Source organism: Manis pentadactyla, chromosome 12 (genome assembly GCF_030020395.1).
Source record: "Manis pentadactyla isolate mManPen7 chromosome 12, mManPen7.hap1, whole genome shotgun sequence".
Lineage (NCBI taxonomy): Eukaryota > Metazoa > Chordata > Mammalia > Pholidota > Manidae > Manis > Manis pentadactyla.
The window spans coordinates 4,705,495-4,725,811 of NC_080030.1; the positions used below are offsets into that span (position 1 = coordinate 4,705,495).

The following is a 20,317-nucleotide window of genomic DNA, read 5'->3' on the forward strand; positions in this document are numbered from 1 at the left end:
TACAACTTCTTGGTTAAATTTATTCCTAGGTATTCTGTTCTTTTGTATGCTGTTGTAAATGGAATTGTTTTCGTAGTTTCCTTTTTGGATTGTTCATTGCTGATATATAGGAACACCATTTCTGGGTATTGACACTGTATCCTGCAACTTTACTGAATCCGTGTACTGTCTTTAGCAATTTGTGGCTTCTTTGGGATTGTCTACATGTGAGATACCATCTGCAAATGGGGATAATTTTACTTCAGCCTCTTTTCTTTCTCTCTTTCTTACCTGATTGTTTTAGCCAGGACATCTAGTACAGTGTTGAATAGTAATAAGGAATGTGGTTATCCTTATCTTGTTCCTGATCTCAGGGGGAAAGTTTTCAGTCTTTTTCCCATTGAGTGTGATACGAGTGATGGGTTTGTCATAAATACCCTTTATCAGGTTGAGGAATTGCCCTGCTATTCCTAGTTTACTGAATGTTTTTATCATGAAAAGATATTCCATTTTTTTCAGACTCACTTTCTGCCTCTGTTGAGATCATCATACACATTTTTTTTCCCTTTGTTTTATTGATGTGGTGTATTAACATTGATTGGCTTTCTTACATTGAACCGCCCTTTCCTGGGATGATTCCCACTTGGTGTCACATGTATAATATTTTTGACGTGCTGTTGGATTTGGTTTGCGAGTATCTTTTGAAGATTTTCTATGCACAAGGAATACTGGTCTAGTTTTCTTGTGGTATCTTTGTTGGCCACTTGTGTATCTTCTTTGAAAAAGTGTCTGTTCACGACTTTCACCCATTTTTAAATTGGGCAGAGTTGTTGAGTTCTTTCTGTAGGTCCCTGTTGTTAAATGCTGACAGTAGGGCACATTGCAGGGCAGAACAAGTGGGTGACACGCCCTTCCTTGAGTTGGGAGCCTGAGCTCATGGCGGGAATCCAGGTCGTCGTGCCTCAGACCTGTGTCACCCAGGAACCTCTACAGGCCATGGCTGAATTGTTCCTCTGGAAGTTCAGCTGGGGTTGTGGCTGGGAGAGCATGCTGGTGCTGCCCGAGGACGATCAGGTGAATCGAAACACTCCCTTTGTATCCATCTGCTCCCCATCCCGGAGGCGGCTGAGGTATTTGAAGGCCTTCTTGAGTGAATTACATCTTGCACCCTCGCTGTTGGTAGAAATACGTAAGCCACACATGTGATGTAAAATTTTTTAGTAGTCATGTCAAAAATGTTCATGAAATAGGTGAAGTCGATTTTAATAATGTAATTTATTTAACGAAGAAGATCTAAAAAATTATCATTTCAACATGTAATCAATATTTAAAAATTACTGTGACATTTTACATTCTTTTTCATATCAAGCCTTTGAAGTTTGGTATGTGTACTAGATTTATGCACATCTCAGGACGCTAAATTTTATGGGAAAGCCTTGATCTGTATTTAGACTCCATAAAATTCACATTCAAGGAAGGAAGCAGATCCATAAACCCAAGCTGATCCCAGTAACTCAGCCCCGTGTACACTGTCCTTTGGCCATGATTTTTTTTAGCTTTTAATTTTGAAGTAATTTTAGACACATAGGAGAGTTGCACAGATCGGACAGGGCATTCCCGTACCCTCTCCACCTAACCTCCCCGACTGTTAGCGCCTCCCATGACCATGGTACATGATCAAAACCAAGTCACCATTGCCACAGCACTCACCGTTAACAGATTTTAATTGGATTCCCTGTTTTCTAGAATGTTCTTTTTCTGTCCTAGAATCCACTTTAGGATTCTTCATTGCATGAGCTGTCATGTTTCTTTCATCTGCTTCAGTCTGTACAGTTTGTCTGCTTTTCCTTGTCTTCCATGGCCTTGACATTTTTATAACGTCCTAACCAGGCATTTTGAAGAATGCCCTTCAGCTTGGGTTTTGTCTGGTGTCCTGTTGTCATAAGACTGGGGTTGTAGTTTTGGTAAGAAGATCGCAGAGGTGAAGAGCCCCCTCATCACATCATGTTAGGATGGACCGGATACTAACTCGTTTTCCTGGGATGTTAACCTGGATCTCCTCGTTAAGTTGGTGTCTGCTGGGCTTCTCCACCATAAAGTTACCATCTGTGTCTTTCTGTTCTGTTAGAAGGGAGTCACTTAATTCCAGCCCCCACTCCAGGGGAGGGAAAGGAAGCCCCACATCCTGCTGGGCAGACTGAAAACTGCCACAGCAACTCAGTGGGCTTGGGGGAGATACTTTGAAACTAGGCAGATAATGCTTCTTTTTCAAGTTTTATCCACTAGTGCTGACTTCCATCAGTGGAGTCCTATGATTTCTAGTTCCTTCATTCCTCCCACACTCATTAACTGAAATTATTCTGTAGGAAGAACTGTCCCTTCTTCCCCATTTATGTACTTACTCAGTCATTTATTAAATCAGTATGGGTTCGTGGATATTTGTTCTTTTCTTTGGGTTATAATCTGGTCCTGTTGTCATCTGTTTTGTTCAAATTGTCCTCACTCTGGCCGATGGGAACTCCTTCAGATTGGCTGCTGTGCCTTTTCCTCTTGTTCCCCGTGGATTTTTAGGGTGCTTACTCACTGTCTGATGCCACAAGACACTCCAGGTACATCTTGTTTTCTCCCTGTCCCAGCTCTAGAATCAGCCTTTTTGCCAAGGAGGCCTGTTGGAGAATGGTATTTAAAAGCCACGATGTGGGAGCAGAGTGTGCTCATTGCTCCTGGGGTGTTGCTCTGCTTAGGCTCCTTGCATGACCGCTAGGAAGCACACACGGTATACCCACCACCCCAACCCTACGCTCATTTCTGTGTCTATCTGTATATTAAATAGCGTCTTGTACTGATGCCTGCAACTCCGGCACCACTGAGTTCTTTAGCCCTCCTCTGTTGCTTATTGAGCTTCTTTCTCTGAAACCTGGCTCTCATCATCTACAGTATATTTGCATATTTGTTTAACTCTTAATGTACCTGGAAAGTAGTTGCAGAATTGTTAACTGGCCCTCCTGTGAGAAGTGAACTCACCAGCTGGGAGCCCAGTGTCTGCGTGAGTTCTTTCATCTTTGGCTCTCCAGTATCCAGTTAAAATGCTGCTTTTCAGCACTGTTTATGACAGCTCCTTCCCCCCTATCATTGTCAGTGTGGTTATGTCATACATTTGTAATCGTTAGGTTCGTTAGTCACCATCTACATTCTGTCTTGGGACCTCCTCCCCCTGCCCATCTGCTTATTATTATCATTTTCGTTTGTATTCGGTGAAATTCACTCCGGGTTTTGAGGAGCATAGAGTCGTGCGTCACCTTGACAGCTCCATGGGGAGCAGCCCCGTCCTCCCCAGGCCCCCTCTCGCTGCCCTTTTGAAGTCAGCCCCTCCTCCACCCCCAGGCTCATCTGTTTCCCATCCCTATAGTTTTGCCTTTCCAAGATAGTGGTATAAATAGACACACACAACGTGTAGCCCTTTGTGTCTGAGTTCTTTTGCTCTGTGGTGCACTTGATATTCATCCATGTTGTTGCATGAATGAATAGCGCATCCCTTTGTCTGTGTGGACGTACTGCAGCTTGTGTACCCATTCACCGGGTGGGGGCATCTGGGTTGTTTCCAGATTGTGAGCGGTTATGAATAAATCTACACTAAACATTTGCATACAGGTTTTTTTGTGAACGAAGGTTTTCAGTTCACTTGGGTAGATACCGAGGGGTGGGACTGTTGAGTGGCATGGTACAGGGAGGTTTAACTTCACAACAAATTCCCTGCAGTTGTCAAAAGTGGCTGCACCACGTTGCCTCCTCGCCGCCGGCAGAGCCAAGGGCTCTTGTTGCTCTGCAGTCTTGCCCTCACAGGATGTGCTTGGATGTTTTCTTCCGCTTTTCTAACGGGGGTGTAGTGGTACCTCTCTTTTAAAAAAAAAGCTTTATTGAGGTAAGATTCATATAATTCATCCGTTTAAACTGTACATTCCATTGGTTTTTAGTATGTTGAGAGCTGTGCAACCATCACCACTAATTCCACACCATTACCCCAAAAAGAAACCACGTCCCCATTTGCGGTCATGCCCCATCCACTAATCTAGTTTTTATCTTTATGGCTTTGACTGTTCTGGACATTGCATATAAATGGAACCATATGGTATGTGTCCTTTGTGACTGGCTTCTTTTATTTAGCACAGTGCTTTCAGAGTTCATTCACATTGTAGCACTTGGCTGTGCTGCATGCCTGTTTACGGCTGACTATATTCCATTGTGTGGTGGGCCACATTTTGTGTTTCCATTCATCAGTTGATAGGCATTTGCATTGTTGCCACTCACTAACAATTTTGTGTACCAGTTTTTTGGGAGGATATATTTTCATTTGTTTTGGGCACACGTCTAGGAGTGGAATTGCTTAGTCTTTGGGGAGTCCTGTGTTTAATTTTTGAGGGGCCACCACGCTCTGTGGGCGCTTCCACTGTGGCTCACCATTCTCCATTCCCACCAGCGATTTCTTCACGTCCTCGCCATCACTTTCTTTTTGATTATAGCCATCCCAGTGGATGTGAAGTGGTATCTCATCAGGTTTTGATTTGATTTCTCTGCTGGCTGATGACAATGGCCGGCTTTTCATATACTTATGTGCAATTCATATATTTTCTTTATTGAAATGTTCAGAACTTATGTGTTTCTTTTTTTTTTTTTTAATTGGCTCAGTTGTTTTCTTACTGCTGGTTTTAAGAGTTCTTCATATACTCTGAATACAAGTATGTTTTTAGTAATACTGCGAGAGCGTTAGGGAGACCCTGTTAGAAGGGGTTGGGGGATGTGTCAGGAAAGGTCTCCTGTAGGAGCCAGGTTTACTCAGACTTACAGGTGAGCAGAGGTCAGCCTGCAAGAGGACAGGGAGAAAGCAGAAGGGCTATGAAGGTGGCGAGCCGGGGGCATCTGGGTTCTGAAGGGAGACGGGCAGGTGTGCGAGGGAGCGGGCAGGGCTGGCAGGAGCACTCATCCTGAGCCCACAGGCGCTGCTGGCAGTTACATTGGGGGTCACACGATTACACTTGCTTTGTAAAAAGACCTCTCGGGGCTGTGTGTGGTGAGTGGGTGTGCTGTTAGGCGCCCCATGAAGGGGGGCGGGGGTGCCCTACCCAAAGTGTCCACGTGGGAGGGCTTGGGGGCTGGTCTTGGGTATGGGGGAGGGAGCTGGTGGGCCGCTGCCCCTCCCCGAGCGTGTGACCCCTGAGCCTGTGACCTGTTCCTTCGTTCCTGTCCCTCCCTCACTGAGGGCTGGGGCCAGCCCTAGTTTCCTCAGCTTTGCCACTTGGGGACCCCGTGACCTCCCTGCTTTATGCTCATGGGGACAGGCTTTGGCATGGAGTTGTCTTTTCTTTGTTTTGTTTTTGAGTCATTAGCTAAGATGGATAGCTGGCCTTTGTAGCTCTAAGGAAGGTTGGATATGACTTAATTGTCCCCTCAGATCTAATTTTGTCTTTTTCAAATTAAAGCTGGTTGCCTCTGAGTCCTGGCTTGCAGTGATTGGCAAGCCCGAGAGGAGGGAAGATTGCCTGTCGCAAGGTGGAGACAGGTTGTCTGCATGCCAAGGAACCTGCTCTGTCCTTTCTCAGCCCTGCCTCTGGCCGCAGCCCCTCTCCTGCTTGCTGGGTGTTCCTTGGGGATTGGACAATGGCCTGGGCGCATTCTGGTATTGAACCTGCAGCTTGATCCCATTTGGAGCGCAGAAGCATGCCCTGCAGCTGACCTTGACCCCGTTACCTCTGCTCTGCACCTCCCTGTGTCATGAGAGACGCTCTCATGCTATCCCACATCGTGGGGAGGAGGGGAAGCAGCCCGTCAGTGTGCAGGCTGGATCGTAGGGCCCGCCGGGGTTTCTGCAGCCGTGAGAGGTGGGGTGGTATTTACTGCTAAAATGAGACAACCCCCTTCCTGTCCCCCACCCCCCACAGGCCGCCACTCACTTTCCATGGCTTTACTCAAAGGCTGTTATCTGGAAGTTAACAAAGGGCATTTTGGTACATTTTATCAGGAAGTCTGAGTGGTTTTATTGAGTTTTAAAGTAAGTTAGAATGGCTCTTGCCAGCTTCTGAGCTGGAAGCTGTCGGAGGCATCTTCTTGGACATGGCCTGGCTTGTTTCCAGGTGACAGCTGTCCAGGCACCATGGCAGGACTGGTCACAAGTCGTGGGGGCCCGGGGCCCAGGTTTCGGCCTCTTGTGCTCCTCCATCCCACCTCCCCTGGAGCGGAAGTGGCTCTGGGCTGCAAGAGCCCCTCACGGGGCTGGCGGGCTTCTCCTACTTGCCCTCGCTTTGTATTGACACTCAGCTTGTGAGAGCTGGTCCTGAGTGATTGGATGGGGAGCCCAGACCTCCTGGTTCCGCTCACCCCTTCTGGAGTCCCCTCGCTGCACCCTCGACGGGTGGGGAAGCTGCCGGCCGCATACTCCCAGGCTCGGGGTGGGGGGCGGTAGCCCCCCGTGGAGCCTGCTGAAGGCGGCTGGGCTGCTCGCGGACACCCGACTGGTTGGTGCTGTGGAGGGGGCTGGCCCTGGCTGGTGGGTTGCTGAGGAGCAGAACAGAGGGGACATTGTGTGAGGAGACTCAGGGAAAGGTCAGGGGGCTGCCGAGTTGTGACAAACTGTGTGAGTGCCGGCCAGCTGTGCGCCTCTGTTAGCCGGGTGGCAGGGTCCTTCTGGTCCTCCACGTGGGACCCCAGAAGCCCCTGCAGTGCCTAGAGGGCAGGCAGAGGAGCGCCTGGAAAGAGCCAGTGCCCCGTGGCTGATCAGAGTCACCCCAGGATGCTGGGGAGCGATGGTCTGCCCCAACTTGGCCCCCACCGATGCCTCCTCCAGGGCTTCTGGAGGAAGGGAGAGAAGACAGCCTGGACTCAGCTTCCCCAGGAATCTCTCCTGGATGATTATGTGTTTCTGCAAAGATGGGAATCGTGTGACTGAGTCATTTCCCCTGTGACCCTGACGCGGCCGAACAGGGGTGGGGTAGGTGGTAACAGGGGTCCAGCAGCAGCCGTCCAGCCCTGTGTGCTCTCGGTGTGAGCTGCGGGTTCAGGCAGCCTCAGTTCCAGGCGCGAGAGAGGTTGTCCTGGGCTTGGCATAAGCAGCCCCTGGTGTGTCTGACAGCCCCTGCGGGGTGTTGGGACGGGGGCCTTGACATGGGCTCATCCTGGGGACCCCTCATCCTTTCCTCCTTTGTACCCATTTGGTCCAGGTTTCTTTCACAAATTGCCTCTGCCCATGTGTGTTTATATTGGGGTTAGACTGGGGACAAATCTTGAGTTAGGGTTCAAGGTAATAGAAACTCACTTCAAGAAGAGAAATGTTTGTTTCCATGGAAAGCTGTTCAGAATGTAGTGTGTGCCTTTCTGCCTCCCTGTTGAATTTCTAATTGCTTCTCGATACATGGGTATATTCTGGCCACAGCAGTTGGGATGATGCTGAAACACGCAGAGGAGAACGGGGCCATTTCCATGCTTTTGCTGTGTCGGGAGCGCAGCTGAAGGCCGTTCCCCGTGCACTCCACATTGCCGAGCCTGGAAGCAGTGGCACCCCTCTCAGTGGTCTGCCCTGGAGCTCCTTCCCTGTCAGCATGTGCGGATGACAGCAGTTACAGGTGCTCATATATGGTGGGCTCTGGGTTCTGGTATTTCCACGTCTCGGTGAAGGGTGGGGGCACAAACAGGTGGGGTGAGCCTCGTGGGTACCCAGCAAGTACAGAAGCCAGCTTAGCTCCGCTCCGGGGTCAGGCCCCTCAGTTATCTGCTTGGAGTGCCCCTTGGCTGCTCTCGGAGCACCATTTTTGCTCCGAATTCAAAGGTACAGGAAGAAATTGTGCCTTGTAACCCTGACCTCTGGGGACTGCCCTCACTAACAGGCGTTTCAGCAGTTCGCCTCTGGCTGTTGCCCACAGTGCTGGGGGGACTGTTCTCCTGAACCCGGCCCTGGCGGGCCCTGGGGTGCTCCTGGCAGAGCAGTTGGTCGGACTGGTGGAGGCCCCACTGCTGCCGGCCAGAGCCACAGTCCTTCCTCCCTCATTCCCGTGTGCACCCTGAACCTTTGTTTATTTCCTCCTTTCACCAACACTCAGAAAGATGGAGTGGCCAGTCCAGGGTAGGGTCACATGAACCCTGGGTGTCCCCTCCCGAGGGACGGTGAGCACAGTAACTCCCTCTCGGAGAGTGTGTAGGGGGAGATAAGTTACAGGGTAAAGCCGTGGCATAGCGCCTGGCCTGGGGAGGGCTGGCTGAGAGCTGCTGCGGCAGAAGGCTCCTTCAGCAGACAGCGAGACGTTCACCCCGTGGCCGAGGTGGTCCTGGGGACCTGGGGACAGAGGGCTGCGTTGGGATTCCTCTCTGCTCCAAGTGGTGGTCACAGCTACTCGTATGCCGAGCCTGGAGGAGTAAGCCTTCTTTAAGTAAATGCATGCACGCCGAGAGAGAATGGCCCGGAGCCCGCTGGCCAGTGCCTGCAGCCCCTCGCTTTGGTCCCGTGTTGTTTTCACCTCCACCCCCAGGGTGGTCTTAAATCAAGTACCAGACGACCTGCCCTAAAATCTGTGAACATTTCAGTCTGTGTCTGTAAAAGATAAGGCTTCTAAACAAAAAATCCAACCACACAATCATCTCCAACAAAAGTAATAAATTAGGAATTTTTTAATATCATCAATGTCTAAGGTTCCCTAATTGTCTCATAACTTAAAAAAATGTATTTGTTCAGATCTGATTCCCGTGAAGTCAGTGCATTGCTGGTGATGGCTGTCTCTTTTAGCTGCTTTGAATCTTTTTCTCCCTCTCTCTCTCTCGCCCTCTCCCTTTTGTTTCTCTCCCCTGCAAGGAGTTTTAAGCAGCTGTGTTGTTTGGCCTGTCGCCTGGCAGGTAGGTCCAGGGCCGTGGTCAGATTCAGGCTGAGGCGAGTGTGTGAACTCCTGGGGCATGTCCGGCAGGCCCCGAGGGACGAGCCTAGGCTGGGCTGCTGGAGGCCTTGAGCCAGGTGTCCTCGTCCAGCAAGTTCTGGGCTGCCCGGTGTCTGAGGGCCTTACTCTGCCAGTCCTGAGGGTGGGGCCCTGGAGGCGGCCCTGGGCTGGGGTCCGAGGTGGTGGAGGGGCAGCGTCAGGAGCTCTGAGTGTGGCCAGCCAGCCCCAGTGCCACGGGCCTTTTGCCCTGACGTGGCCCGTGCCGGGGCCGGACACCCCGAGCTCTGTGATATTGTGCGTGCTGCTGGCTTTGGGTGCCGGCACCAGTTTGGCCAGTTCCTCTCCCCTGAGTTTGCTGAGGCCGGAGAGAGACGCTGGCCCGTAGCCAGTGGCGTAGGGAGTGGGTGGCTGCCCACAGCCGGACTTGAGAGCATGTGAGGCTGGCCTTGGCTGCCTTTGCTGTGAGCTGGCACTTGTAGGGGTCTGGCCAGGATGACTAAGGCTGTGGCTTCAGGACTGTGCGTCTGGCACCCCCTGAACGGCCTGCTGCTGTCTCTTGGGGTGTTTGCCATGCGGGCTGTCTCAGCTTTCTCAAGAGGCTGGTTTCCCGGGGAAAGGGATTTGAGGAGGGGCCTGTCACTGTCTTGGAAGTTCCTAATTGTCACAGGCCTGAGGTCTTGTCCAGGAGGAGCTGTGGAGTCCTTGTCAGGACGCTGGGACAGACACGTCAGCTGCCAACAGCTGGTCTAGGCCATAGAGGCCTGCGCACGCTGGGCTCTCCGGCAGGCCTCTGCCCCGCCCGGACGCCGCACTGCCCATCTCTGGGGAGTCATTGGGACGCTTCTGGTCTTTTTCGCTGGCTTCTGCGTTGCCCTGTTTGGCTGTGTGGGTGTGAGAAACTTCAAGAGCCAGGGCGTGCAGAGGACACCGCCTGCCCAGAATAAGTCCTGCCTCCCTCCTGCCCAGCCACGTGGCACCAGGCAGCTTCTCTGCCTCTGTTTCAGCTTCTTTATCTGTGAAACGAGCCCAGGAAGAGCACCTGTGTTCTGCACTGGGAACCATTCGTCGGTTATGTGCTTAGAAAAGTGCCTGGCCAGAGTCAGCACTGTCATCTGGGTGCCCCTGGGCTCAGACCAGGCCTCCCTCTCCTCCCTGACCCTGCTCCTGGTGGAAGGCAGAGCCGTGCAGATGCCTTCTGGTATCCCTGTGAGCCCCCGTCCCCTGGGTATCCTGGCTTCGGGTTCCATCCGCTGTGTCTCATAGGTGCCTTGTCTAGCCCACATCTCTTTCTGGTAGAAGGGTAGCTCCCGCCTCCGCAGTCCGAGTTGAATGCTGTTAGCTTCATCATCGCATCAGATGCTCCTGTCATACGTGAGGAAACCAAGGTGCAGCAGGCCCGGGCAGCTAGCGGGAGCCCATGGCCTTCCGCAGGTGTCCTTGAGGCCCACGGCCGCCCTCCCTCCCCAACTCAGTCCTGTAGCAAGGCTCTTCTTCCGGGTGTGCAGCTTCACTGCACTGTGTCCACTCAAAAAAGTAAACCAGGGAGAGACTGAAACATCTGTGGAAGCGGATGGAGTGAGAACGGCCACTCCCCGCAGCCCCCACCTCCGGCTCCAGCAGTCACCTCTGTGGCTGAGGCTGGCACGTCCCTGGCCCGCCATGTCCCCTGGGAGCAAGTCAGACCTCATTTCTGTGTCAGTGTCTCAGCGTGTGTCTCCAGAAGATGACGACTTGCTTTTTAATAGTTGGGCGAAGAGAATGCCAGCCTTCCTTGCACGTGGGTAATCCCTTCATATCCAGTCAGTGTTTGAAGGTGAGGTTCCGTTCGAATCAGGATCTGGGTAAGATCAGTAAGTTGTAATTCGTGAGTTTCTCTCTTAAATCCCTTTTAGTCCACAGACTCTTCCATTTCTTTTTTCTTTTTCTTTTCCTTTGCAATTTACTTGTTGAAGAAACTGGGATATTTGTCCTGTAGAGTTTGGCTTTTCGCTGCTTTCCCGCCTGAGATGTTTGTCCCTGGCACAGCCCTCTGCCCCTGTGTATCCCCTGCTGGTGTGAATGAGAACCTGGTGGTGAGCACTTCGCAGGGAGGTGGCGCCCGAGTCTGACCCGGCAGTCAGTGTTTGTGATGTTGGCAGCGGTCAACGGACCACGCCTGACCCCCGAGGAGTTCCAGAATAGTGGTGGTCAGGCTCCTTCTTCGCGTATTAGCTGGAACGCACCTCTGAGTTGCCTTCTGTGTTTCCTTAGTGGGGACACCTGCGCGCCAGCGGTTGTTTGCTTTCCGAGACGTGGATCTGGGCTTGTTCTTCCTGGCCTAAAGGCCTGTAGACGCCTCTGCCGCCAGGGTGGAGCTCACCCTCCCGGGGTGGCCAAGGCCCTTGTCTCTGGGTCACCTGCTGCCAGCGCCCCCGCCTCCCCGTCCCACTGCAGCTGTATGGAGTCAGGGCTCCTGGAGAGGATGCTGTGGCCTGTGACACTTCTCCCCGTCCTCTTACCCACTTGTACTTGACCAACTCATAGCCATTCTCCAAGCCTGTCACTGCCTCCAGGGGGCCTTCTGGCGCCCGCCCCTCCCCACTGTTGGTCAGACCCTCTCTTCGTCCATCAGAGCATTTCATCCTTCTGAGACATAACGAAGCATCTCCCATGGGACAGCACCTGCGGGTGTGCAGGGCAGGTCCCCACAGCTCCTGCCTCCAAGGGCTTGCCAATGTGGTGGGGACATAGGCTTGCGGTGACAGTGCCTCCAGGAGGGCGGGCACAGGGCAATGCAGGCACCGAGAGGGGTGTCACCTACACTTCGGGGTGCCGCAGTGGCTCAGCATGGGGACTTCTTTCTCTTTCTTCACGAGAAGTAGGGGAGCTGACGGCCTAGGGGAAGGTGCTGGGACTGCCTGCTGAGGTCTGTGGCTTCCCCACACTTGTCCTGTGGCCGACGTTGCGCCTCCTGGTTGGGCAGGAAGAGGAGAGGTGCTGAGCCTTTCTCCTTGCACCTTTGCTTTTGATTTGGGAAGGAACCCCTCCCCAGGCTGACCACCCTCACATCCGTCACCCTGCAACAGGTCACATGTTCACTTCGGATGAGAGGGCGCTTTCTAAGTCTGGTTTAGATGGGAGATGAAGCTCCTCTCCCTGAGACCAGAGCTGTCACCTCGCCAGTGGGCATCCACTCCAGAGGCTGTGTCCTGGTGTCACCACTCACGCCCTGGAAAACAGGATCTACGGCTCTTTCATGTGGCAGGTGTGCCTTCTCCGTGTGTGGCCTGAATCAGGGTGACAGAGTCGTCCCCGTGTAACCATAGGGCCTGACTCCTGCCCACTTAGTTCAGAAGTGGGCAAGTAGCCAGCTGGACTCTGCTCACTGGAGCTGGAGAAGCCTGGTATTGCTCACACAGGCCGCGTGCCTCCCGTGGCTGGGGAGGGAAGGGACGAGCCGACTCGGCTGCAGTGGATGGCAGACAGTGGACAGGAGAAGGGTGAGCTGGCCCCGTCTCTGCTGCCTCTGTCCCAGGACTGTGAGCCCGCTGGCTGCCTACTGCGAGGGCAGGGGAATGCCGAAGTGAGGGGCCCGGTGCTTGGCTCCCCCTTCCCCAGCTCGCTGCCCTGCCCACCCTGTCCTGAAGCCGCCCTCCAGCTGAGAAACCTTCACAGCTCCCTGCACACCTGCTGTTTCTCTCTCCAGTGGGTAGCATTTACAAAATTGAGGAGTAATCCACATACCAGAAAATTCTCCCTTTGAAAGCATACAAAATTGGCGGTTTTTAGTATATTAACAGTGTTGTACAATTATCACAGTTTTATAATTCCAGAGCATTTCATCACCCCCAAAAGAAACCCTGTCCCCATTATCCATCACTCCCCATCCCCAATTCCATCTTCCCAACCCCTGGCAAATATGAGCCCACATTCTGTTTGTGGATTCACCTCTTCTGGCTGTGTCACAGGAATGGGGGCACACGCCCTGTGGCCTTGTGTGTCTGGCATCTCACTGAGCACTGAGCACCGTGTGGTCAGGGCCTGTCCATGTTGTCACGTATGGCACAGCGGCACTCCTTATGGCTGAGTGACAGTCCTTTGTGTGGAGGTCCTGTTGTGTGTGTCCGTTCATCTGTGGATGGGCACCTGGGGGATTTCCACTTTTTGTCTATTGTGAATGCTGGTGCTTTGGACACAGTGTATAGATTTCTGTGTGAATGTATGTTGTCATTTCTTTTGGGTATCTTTCTAGGAGAGGAGATTGATATGTGGTTCATACAATTACTCTCTGTTTTACACCTGAGGAGCTCAGACACTTCCCACAGTGGCTGCACCATCTTACTTCCCACTGGCAGTGCACACGGGTTCCTGTTTCCCCATGTCCTCGCCAACACTTGTCATTTCCCTTTGTTTTAAGTAACACCGTCCTAATGGTCATGAGGTGGCACCTCATGGTGACTTGCATTTCCCTGGTGATTACTGATGTAAAGCGTCTTTTGGCGCTCTTTTGGCTGTTTGTATATGCCTGGAGAAATCTTCCATCCAGCAAGGGGCAGGGGCGGAGGCTCAAGGCCCAGGCATCCCAGAGCCTGGGGTCAAGTCTCAGCACTGCCACTTACCAGTGTCTTCAAGCCTTGGCCTCCCATGTGTTGGCGGGTGCCGTGAGGGTGGGAGGGTGTGCATAGGGCGTTGAGGCCATCAGCAGGGATGTTTCCATTAGCCACCCAAGAGTGTCATCCTTAATGAGCTTTGGTTCTGCCCTGGAGCCTGCTTGGCCAGGTCCTCTGCAAATAGTAAGTTATTTCATTTTGGATAATGAAGTAGATGAGGAGGCACCTAGAGAGAGAAACAGATGAGTGTCTGTGCGGGAAGGAAGTGGAGGCCCCGCGGAGATGAGGGTTGGGCTGACAGCGGGAGTGGGTGTGGGCATCTGCCTGTCCTCAGCGTGGCTCTCCTGCCCGCCCGCCCGCCCGCCCGCCCGCCCGCTGAGTCAGACTTCCCTGTTTTCTTTGTTGCAGGAGGAGCCCAGGAAGGTGTGCTTCACCTATGACCTGTTCTTGAACTTGGAGGGCAACCCGCCCGTAAACCACCTGCGCTGTGAGAAGCTCACCTTCAACAACCCCACCATCGAGTTTCGGTACAAGCTCCTGATGGCCGGCGGGGTGAGTGTGCCCAGCGGGTGGGGGCACCCGAGATTCTGGAGGGGCAGGGCACATGCAGCGCCAGCAGCGCCGGGTAGGAGGTCCCGGGTGTCCCTACTCGGTGCTGGGATGTTGTCAACTGGGAGTGACTAGTCACTCATTACCCCTGTACGCTTCCGGGTTGGTGTGGCTAATGAGCATCTACCTCCATGGAGGGAGGAGGAATGGGCGCGAGACGACAGTGTCAGTGTGGCAAGGCGCTGCAGCCAGCTTTTAACTGGCTCAGCAAGGCTGTGCGGGCATGTGGCCCCTGGGAACAGCTGTGGCTCCCTGCGGGTTCCCTGATGATCCGCGCTGCCTGGCAGCGCTGTCCCAGTGTGGCCAGACCACAGCATCATCTCTCAGAACCTAGGCCTCGTGGTGAGTCATCTGGCGGGGATCACTGTGTGCTGGCTGAGCGCCGGCAGTGCGTGTCGGGGCTCGTGGGGAACGGTGGGGTGCTCAGTGCGCCTGGGATGGTTGGTTGTGGAGGAGGAGGGGCGCCCGGCTGCAGGCTGGGCTGTATGTGCCGAGGGAGGTGCAGGCCGAGGACCCAGGGCATCCCAGTGCCGCTGCTTGGTGTCCCAAAGTCAGAGCATTTGTCCAGGAGCTGGCCGGTGCCTCTGACGAAGGATCCAGGCCTGGCTCATGGTGGGAGACAGGCCCACGTCCTTGGTGCATATGGGGTTTGGGTTGAATTTCTTTGGACCGAGGAAGCAGTCCCTTCCTCTTCATTATCCAGGTGGGTATTTCCTAAACTTTTTTTTCATAAATAAAGGCAATCATTTATTCATTGCAGAAAATTTGATTTTAAGTTCTGCCGACTTCCGAGTAAGACATTATTTTGTGATCCTAACCCAGCCGATGGAGTCCGGCGGCACACAGGAAGGCCCTGGAGTCCATTTCTACAGACGTGTGTCCGAGCTCGTTGGGGAGCCCCGGAAGTGATGAGAGAGCAGGGAGGGGGCTCGCCAGGGTCCTAGTCCTTCTCAGTTCTGCTTCTCCACCTTATTTTTAATGCCAAGCTATTTTCCAAAGTATTTACCAAAGGTCCAATAGTATTTCTTTGGGAGACAGGCAGGCAGACCTTCAGTGTTCCCCAGGCCTCTCAGAGCCGAGGAGCAAGGGACTGACCCCCCCTGCAGCCTGTGGAAGGAAGTTTCCTTTGCTGTGAAGAGATGAGGGCTTAATGTGCATCATCAAAACATATAAAACGGGAGCGTCGGGGAGGAGGAGGAGGAGGGAGAGAGTGGGGGGGGGGGCCTTCGGTTGGCAGGTGGGGACAGGCTCTTCCAGGAAGGGGAAGCTAGAGTGAGGCCTCCAGGCAGCGCCCCAGTTGTCTCTGCCTGGGGCTTTGCACCCTTGCTGGGGGCTCTCCAGAGAGCTGGTTGGCTGCTCGGGAACTTCTTGGCCGTTGGGGCTGCAGGCCTTTAGGGCTTGCCCTGGGCTGATGGCAAAGCAGAGCTCTCTGGTCTTAGAGGCAGCCTGAGACCCGTGTGGAACAGTGGCTCCCAAGACCTGAGTGGTGGTCCTTGTGTTAGCTGTCCCGGGGTGGGGCTGAATGTCCCCAGTGGGGCTGGCCCTTGCCATCTGGTGGCCAGTGCCGCCTGACCCCCCTGTGCTGGTGTTGGAGCTGGGAGGACTGGAGGAGTGGACCCGTCTGCCAGTCAGTGAGAGCAGCTCTCTGTCCTCCCCCAGTGCAGGCTCTGGAGTTCTGTGCTCCCTTGCAGGCCTCAGAGGCCACCCTGGGTGGGTGGCTGCTGTGCCCCAGCACTGCATGTCATCCTTTGTCCCGTCGGCAGCTGCACCGCACAGAGCAGAGGCTTCTCTAGTGGCCGGGCATGTGTCTGCCCTTCGGGTGAGCCGGCTCCTCGTGAAGTCCTGTGGTGGTGGAAGGAGATCCATTTAACCACTTTCCCATGTTTTAAAGGGCTTTACAGAAACAGAGACACACCAGAGGCCCAAAACACACTGTCCTGCAATAGTGTAAGGCTAGCATGTGGATTCCAAGGGAGGGAAGGAATTGAAACAAAAGTAGAATGGAAAGGTCTGTGAGTGAAGGCAGTCAGCCCAGGACCTGCCTGTACTCCTGGGCTGGGCTGCCAGCCGCTTCTCTAATCCTGGGTACGTCCTTGTGGCCTGTGAGCAGGGGATTCCCCACAAGGCACCCTGGCCGTGGTGCAGCCAGGCTCTGGAATGGGCGCTGGTGGTCAGACCACCTCTGATGAACTCGGGCCTCAGTCTTTGCTGCCTTGCAGCCAGGAGCCTGGGGGCTGCGAAGGGCTCCACTGCCCTCCCTTCTGCCCCATGTGCCTGTGCCTATGCCCGTGACTGCGCATTGTCAGCTTCCTCAGATGAAAGGGTTGGCTCACCAAGGAATCCAGGTGCTCAAAGTTATTAGCAGGGCTGGTTCCACCAAGCTAAACTCTTTCTCCTTTTGTTCTGTTTTCTCGTGCACTTCATCCTGTTGTTCTGTCACCAACTGGAAGGCTCTGTGCGTGGCTGACCGCTAGTGGCATTAACCTGTGGTGCCAGCGTTTGGAGAGCTTGCCCCTGGGCCCTCTCTCCCCTCCCCAGGTGCCACAGGAGCCTGGCTGGCACTGGACAGGTGCTTCCCAGGAGCACCCCCAGGCAGGACCCCAGGCCCTCCTCCTCCTCAGCCGCTTGCAGAGAGCAGCGTGCTTCCCCGCCTGCAGGCTCGGTGCAGGCCTTTGCAGAGAGCTGCGCCCACTCCCACACAGCTCTTTCCTCCTCGGCCTGGCTACTCGCTCCCTGTTTCAGTCAACCTCGCTTACCTGTGTGGAGGGCGGCTCATCCGCTAGGATGCGTGGGGCCCGGTGAAGTCCCGTGTGTGCACGCCTGTCAGAAGTCGCTTGCTCCGCCGTGCGGCTGCCTGGCCTGCGTGCCTGGCTGGCTGCTTGCCTTTCCCAACAGTGCTTCTGGTCCTTCTTAACTGCAGCGTGCAGGTCAGCCTTGGCCACAGCTGCCTTCCTGTGCTCCTTGGCACGCTTCTCGTCCTCTTGGCCCGGCCCTTCGGGCCACCATATCCAGGGCCCTCCTCCTGGAGGCTGTGCAGCTGCGTGCAGGCCCAGTGATCCTGGGACCCTGGCTTCTCTTTGCTCTTACCCACTGTGAGCCCTCTTTGCTCCAAGCACTCAGCACCCAGCCCCTCACAGTGGAAATGCCTTTGATTCTTTTGGGAACGTGATGCCCAAGTTCTCCTTGCCCCCTTCCCCAGAATGAAGCTCCGTAGGCTTCTCGCCTACCACCGCACAGTACCTTCCTCTTGCCCACGGATCTCTAGCCCGCCTCCCTGCTCATTGATAACATCTGTCTCTTCTTTATCACTAGGTGATGGTAATGCCCGAAGGAGCAGAAACGGTGTCCAGGCCCAGCCCTGACTACCCCATGTTACCCACAATTCCACTCTCTGCCTTCTCTGACCCCAAGAAGACCAAACCGTCCCACGGCTCCAAGGTTAGTGAGGCGGAAGGCCCAGTCATGTGGGAGCACTGGGGCCCAGCGGTGGGTCCTGGTCTCAGGGTGCCCCCTGCACAGCTGGACCTTCCGTCCCCAGACTCGCTCCCTTGGCATCTTCTTCTTGGAGCTCCCTGCGCTCCGCCTGGCTGCTCTTGGGCACTTACTCAGGAGGCTTGGCCTCTCCTGTATTGCAGGGAACAGCCAAGTAATTGCAGACTCTTTGCCCTGTTCCTCTTGAGGTCAGAAAGCCTGCCCTGTCCCCTCGCCTCCCGCTGAGTCATGGGCCTTAGGGCCACACAGACAGAACCCTGAGAGTCCCCCATGGCTGGGGCCGTGTGCAAAAGCTTTCCACTGCAGCCCTGACACCAGCCTCTGAGGCCACCAGAGTGTGGTGAGGACGTCCATCTGCCAGGGCTGGGTGCTCCCTCCCTGGGCTGTTCTAGGCTGGCTTTCTTGGCTGCAGCCTTGGACAGAGAAGGCTGACTTGGGGAAAGGGCCAGTAGAATGCCGTGGGTGAGCGCTGCCTCCCCCAGGAGGGAGCATTTATCGTCTTCTCACAGCTCCTCTGGGCAGGTGGCGCTCTGCCTTGCTGAGGCCTCTCTGAACTGTCCCAGAGTGGCCGCAGAGCCTTGTGGGTGTCCCAGTACACATACTAACTTGAGCCTGCTTCCATTCCCCGGGACTTGAGGCCGGGCTCTATCGGGTGTTCAGGGCGGCCGCCTCTGATGCGTCACCGACCCCACGAGCTCACCCTCTTCTCATCTTTGCCCTTTGCTGGCTTTGCTCCCCTGTCGGGTACTGTGGGCCTGGGCCTCCAGACAGGGCGGGCTGAGCCCGCAGGCAGCCATGCAGTCTTATTCCTCAGCAACCCAGGCAGGGTCTTTCTGGGACTTCCCACAAGGCCAGTGGGTCTCCGAAATCCTCAGATTCATTGCTCGTAAGCCCTTTGTAGACACGTGAGGCCAGGGTCTTCAAGTATGGCGTGTGGCTCTTGGGGTCTCCCCACACTGGCCTCCTGGGCCTGTCTTTCCCTGAACCTCTTGGAGGTTAAATGGAAGAAAAATTCTTGCTTGCAGTCTTGGCAGCTTCTCTCTCAGCCATCCACAGTTGTTTAGAAGTCTGTGCAAAATAGGAGTAGGAGGAATTGCCATTTCTTCTGCACATATCACTTGGAAGTCACCTAAACCCCTAAGAGGAAATGCCCTCCTGGGTGGCGAGGATGCTCCGGTGGCCAGCAGAGCTGCGTCTGCTGGAGTTGCTCATGGTGTCTCTCACTGGAGTGTTTTGATACCTCTAGGAGCCCTGTGGGGGTGTGGCTCGGAAGCCTGGGTCAGCAGGGTCCTCCTCTGTCCCACAGTCTTTCTCTAGCCCCCTGGGTGGCGTGGCTGAGGAGGCACCAGGCGGAGGCTTCTGCTGCAGCTCCAGGCATGCTTGCTGTGCTGACAGCTCCAAGACGCCCTCTGCCTGTTGTCACAGTCCTGGCTGCTGAGCCGTCAGCTCCAAGCTGCTCTCCTTGGAGGGCATGGCCCGTGCACCCGCCTCTTCCTCCAGCTGAGGACCTATCTTTGGGCACCGGCTGTTCCCCTCAGATTGGCTGTCTGCTGCCAGGACCGAGAGTCCCAGGCCAGGCACCTGCTTCAGGCAGAGGGGCTGGATGGGATTGGGTCCTCCAGCCTGGGGTCCGCTGGAGAGACTGGCTCCCTAAGCCCTGGGTGGGCCAGTCCCTGGTGGTTCTGGACCCCCCTCACAGCCCCCCAAGAGGGGAGCACAGCAGGCAGGGGTTGGAGCCTCCTGGGAGAGGAGCAGGACCCCTGAGGGCTTACATGTGAGGACAGTTGTCTCCTTGGTGCCCCCCCAGCACTGGCCCTGGACGTGCTCCCCTGCAGCTTCAGGGGTGCTCTGCTTCTCCCTGTCTGACGTCAGCTGGTTGGCTGGGTTGCCCTTCCTCTAAAGCTCGGTTCTTAGCCATGTTCAATGTTAGATTTGAGAACATGGCTATGATGGGTCCCTGCCCAGAACATCCGCTTTATGTTCGGAAGTCTGTGTGATTTTGGAGCACCCACGGTCTTGGGCACCTGTGCAGACCCCAGGTGAAGAGCCGCTGCTCCAAAGGCTCCTGCTAGCTGAGTGGTTCCTGGGCAGCAATGGAGGCTCAGCCGACCCCAGACTGGGGCCACACATTGGCCGACATGTCTGCAGTCCACGCTGGCTTGTGGACACGTGAGAAGAGGCTGGAATTGCACATGGGGCCTCTGCTTCTTGCCTCCTCCCTTGGGAGAGCACCATCGACATGCCAACCCCAAAGGGGACACCCCTTTAGATATGCTACTTGGGGTTTTGGTGTGAGCCCCATTTCCCACTGCCTGATGGTGTAAAAGATGGGGGCCGGGCCCAGGGGCCAGTGTTTCTCCAGGAAGGCGGCAAGAGCCCTCAGCCCGGGGGGTCATTCTCGAATCTTTGGCACTGATGTAGGTTGTGGATTTGCAGGAAGACAGCAGCCCGAGTGGAGGGAATGTGGCCGATGCTGTGCTGTCCGTCCCTGTGGCTCTCTGCTGGGAGGTCCCATCACTGGACCCTCAGGGAGCAGAGCCCCGCTGCCAGGCACTTAGCTGTTTGTTCCACCCCTCCTGCGCTGTGCAGACTGTCCCCTCAGCAGTGGGGTGAGCTGGTGTGGCTGCCTCGGGGGAGTGCCTGCCTGGGTGGTGTGGGCCACGTTCTGGTCTGGTTGGTGTTTCCTGGTGAGCTGTGGTCTGGAGAGCATCTGGGGGCAGAGCCCTTGGGAGCTGA

At 54.8% G+C, this 20,317-nt stretch overlaps 1 protein-coding gene across 2 annotated transcripts in view; it reads left to right on the forward strand.

Moving 5' to 3' along the window:
* MLLT1 (MLLT1 super elongation complex subunit) overlaps positions 1 to 20,317 on the forward strand; it is a 57,602-nt gene that overhangs the window by 23,504 nt on the left and 13,781 nt on the right. The window contains exons 4-5 of one of the 2 annotated variants that reach the window (XM_036895735.2): positions 13,889 to 14,032; positions 17,402 to 17,527. In XM_036895735.2, the coding sequence (XP_036751630.2) occupies positions 13,889 to 14,032; positions 17,402 to 17,527 (270 nt within the window). The remainder of the gene's footprint in view (positions 1 to 13,888; positions 14,033 to 17,401; positions 17,528 to 20,317) is intronic. The other variant, XM_036895736.2, reaches the window with a different exon arrangement.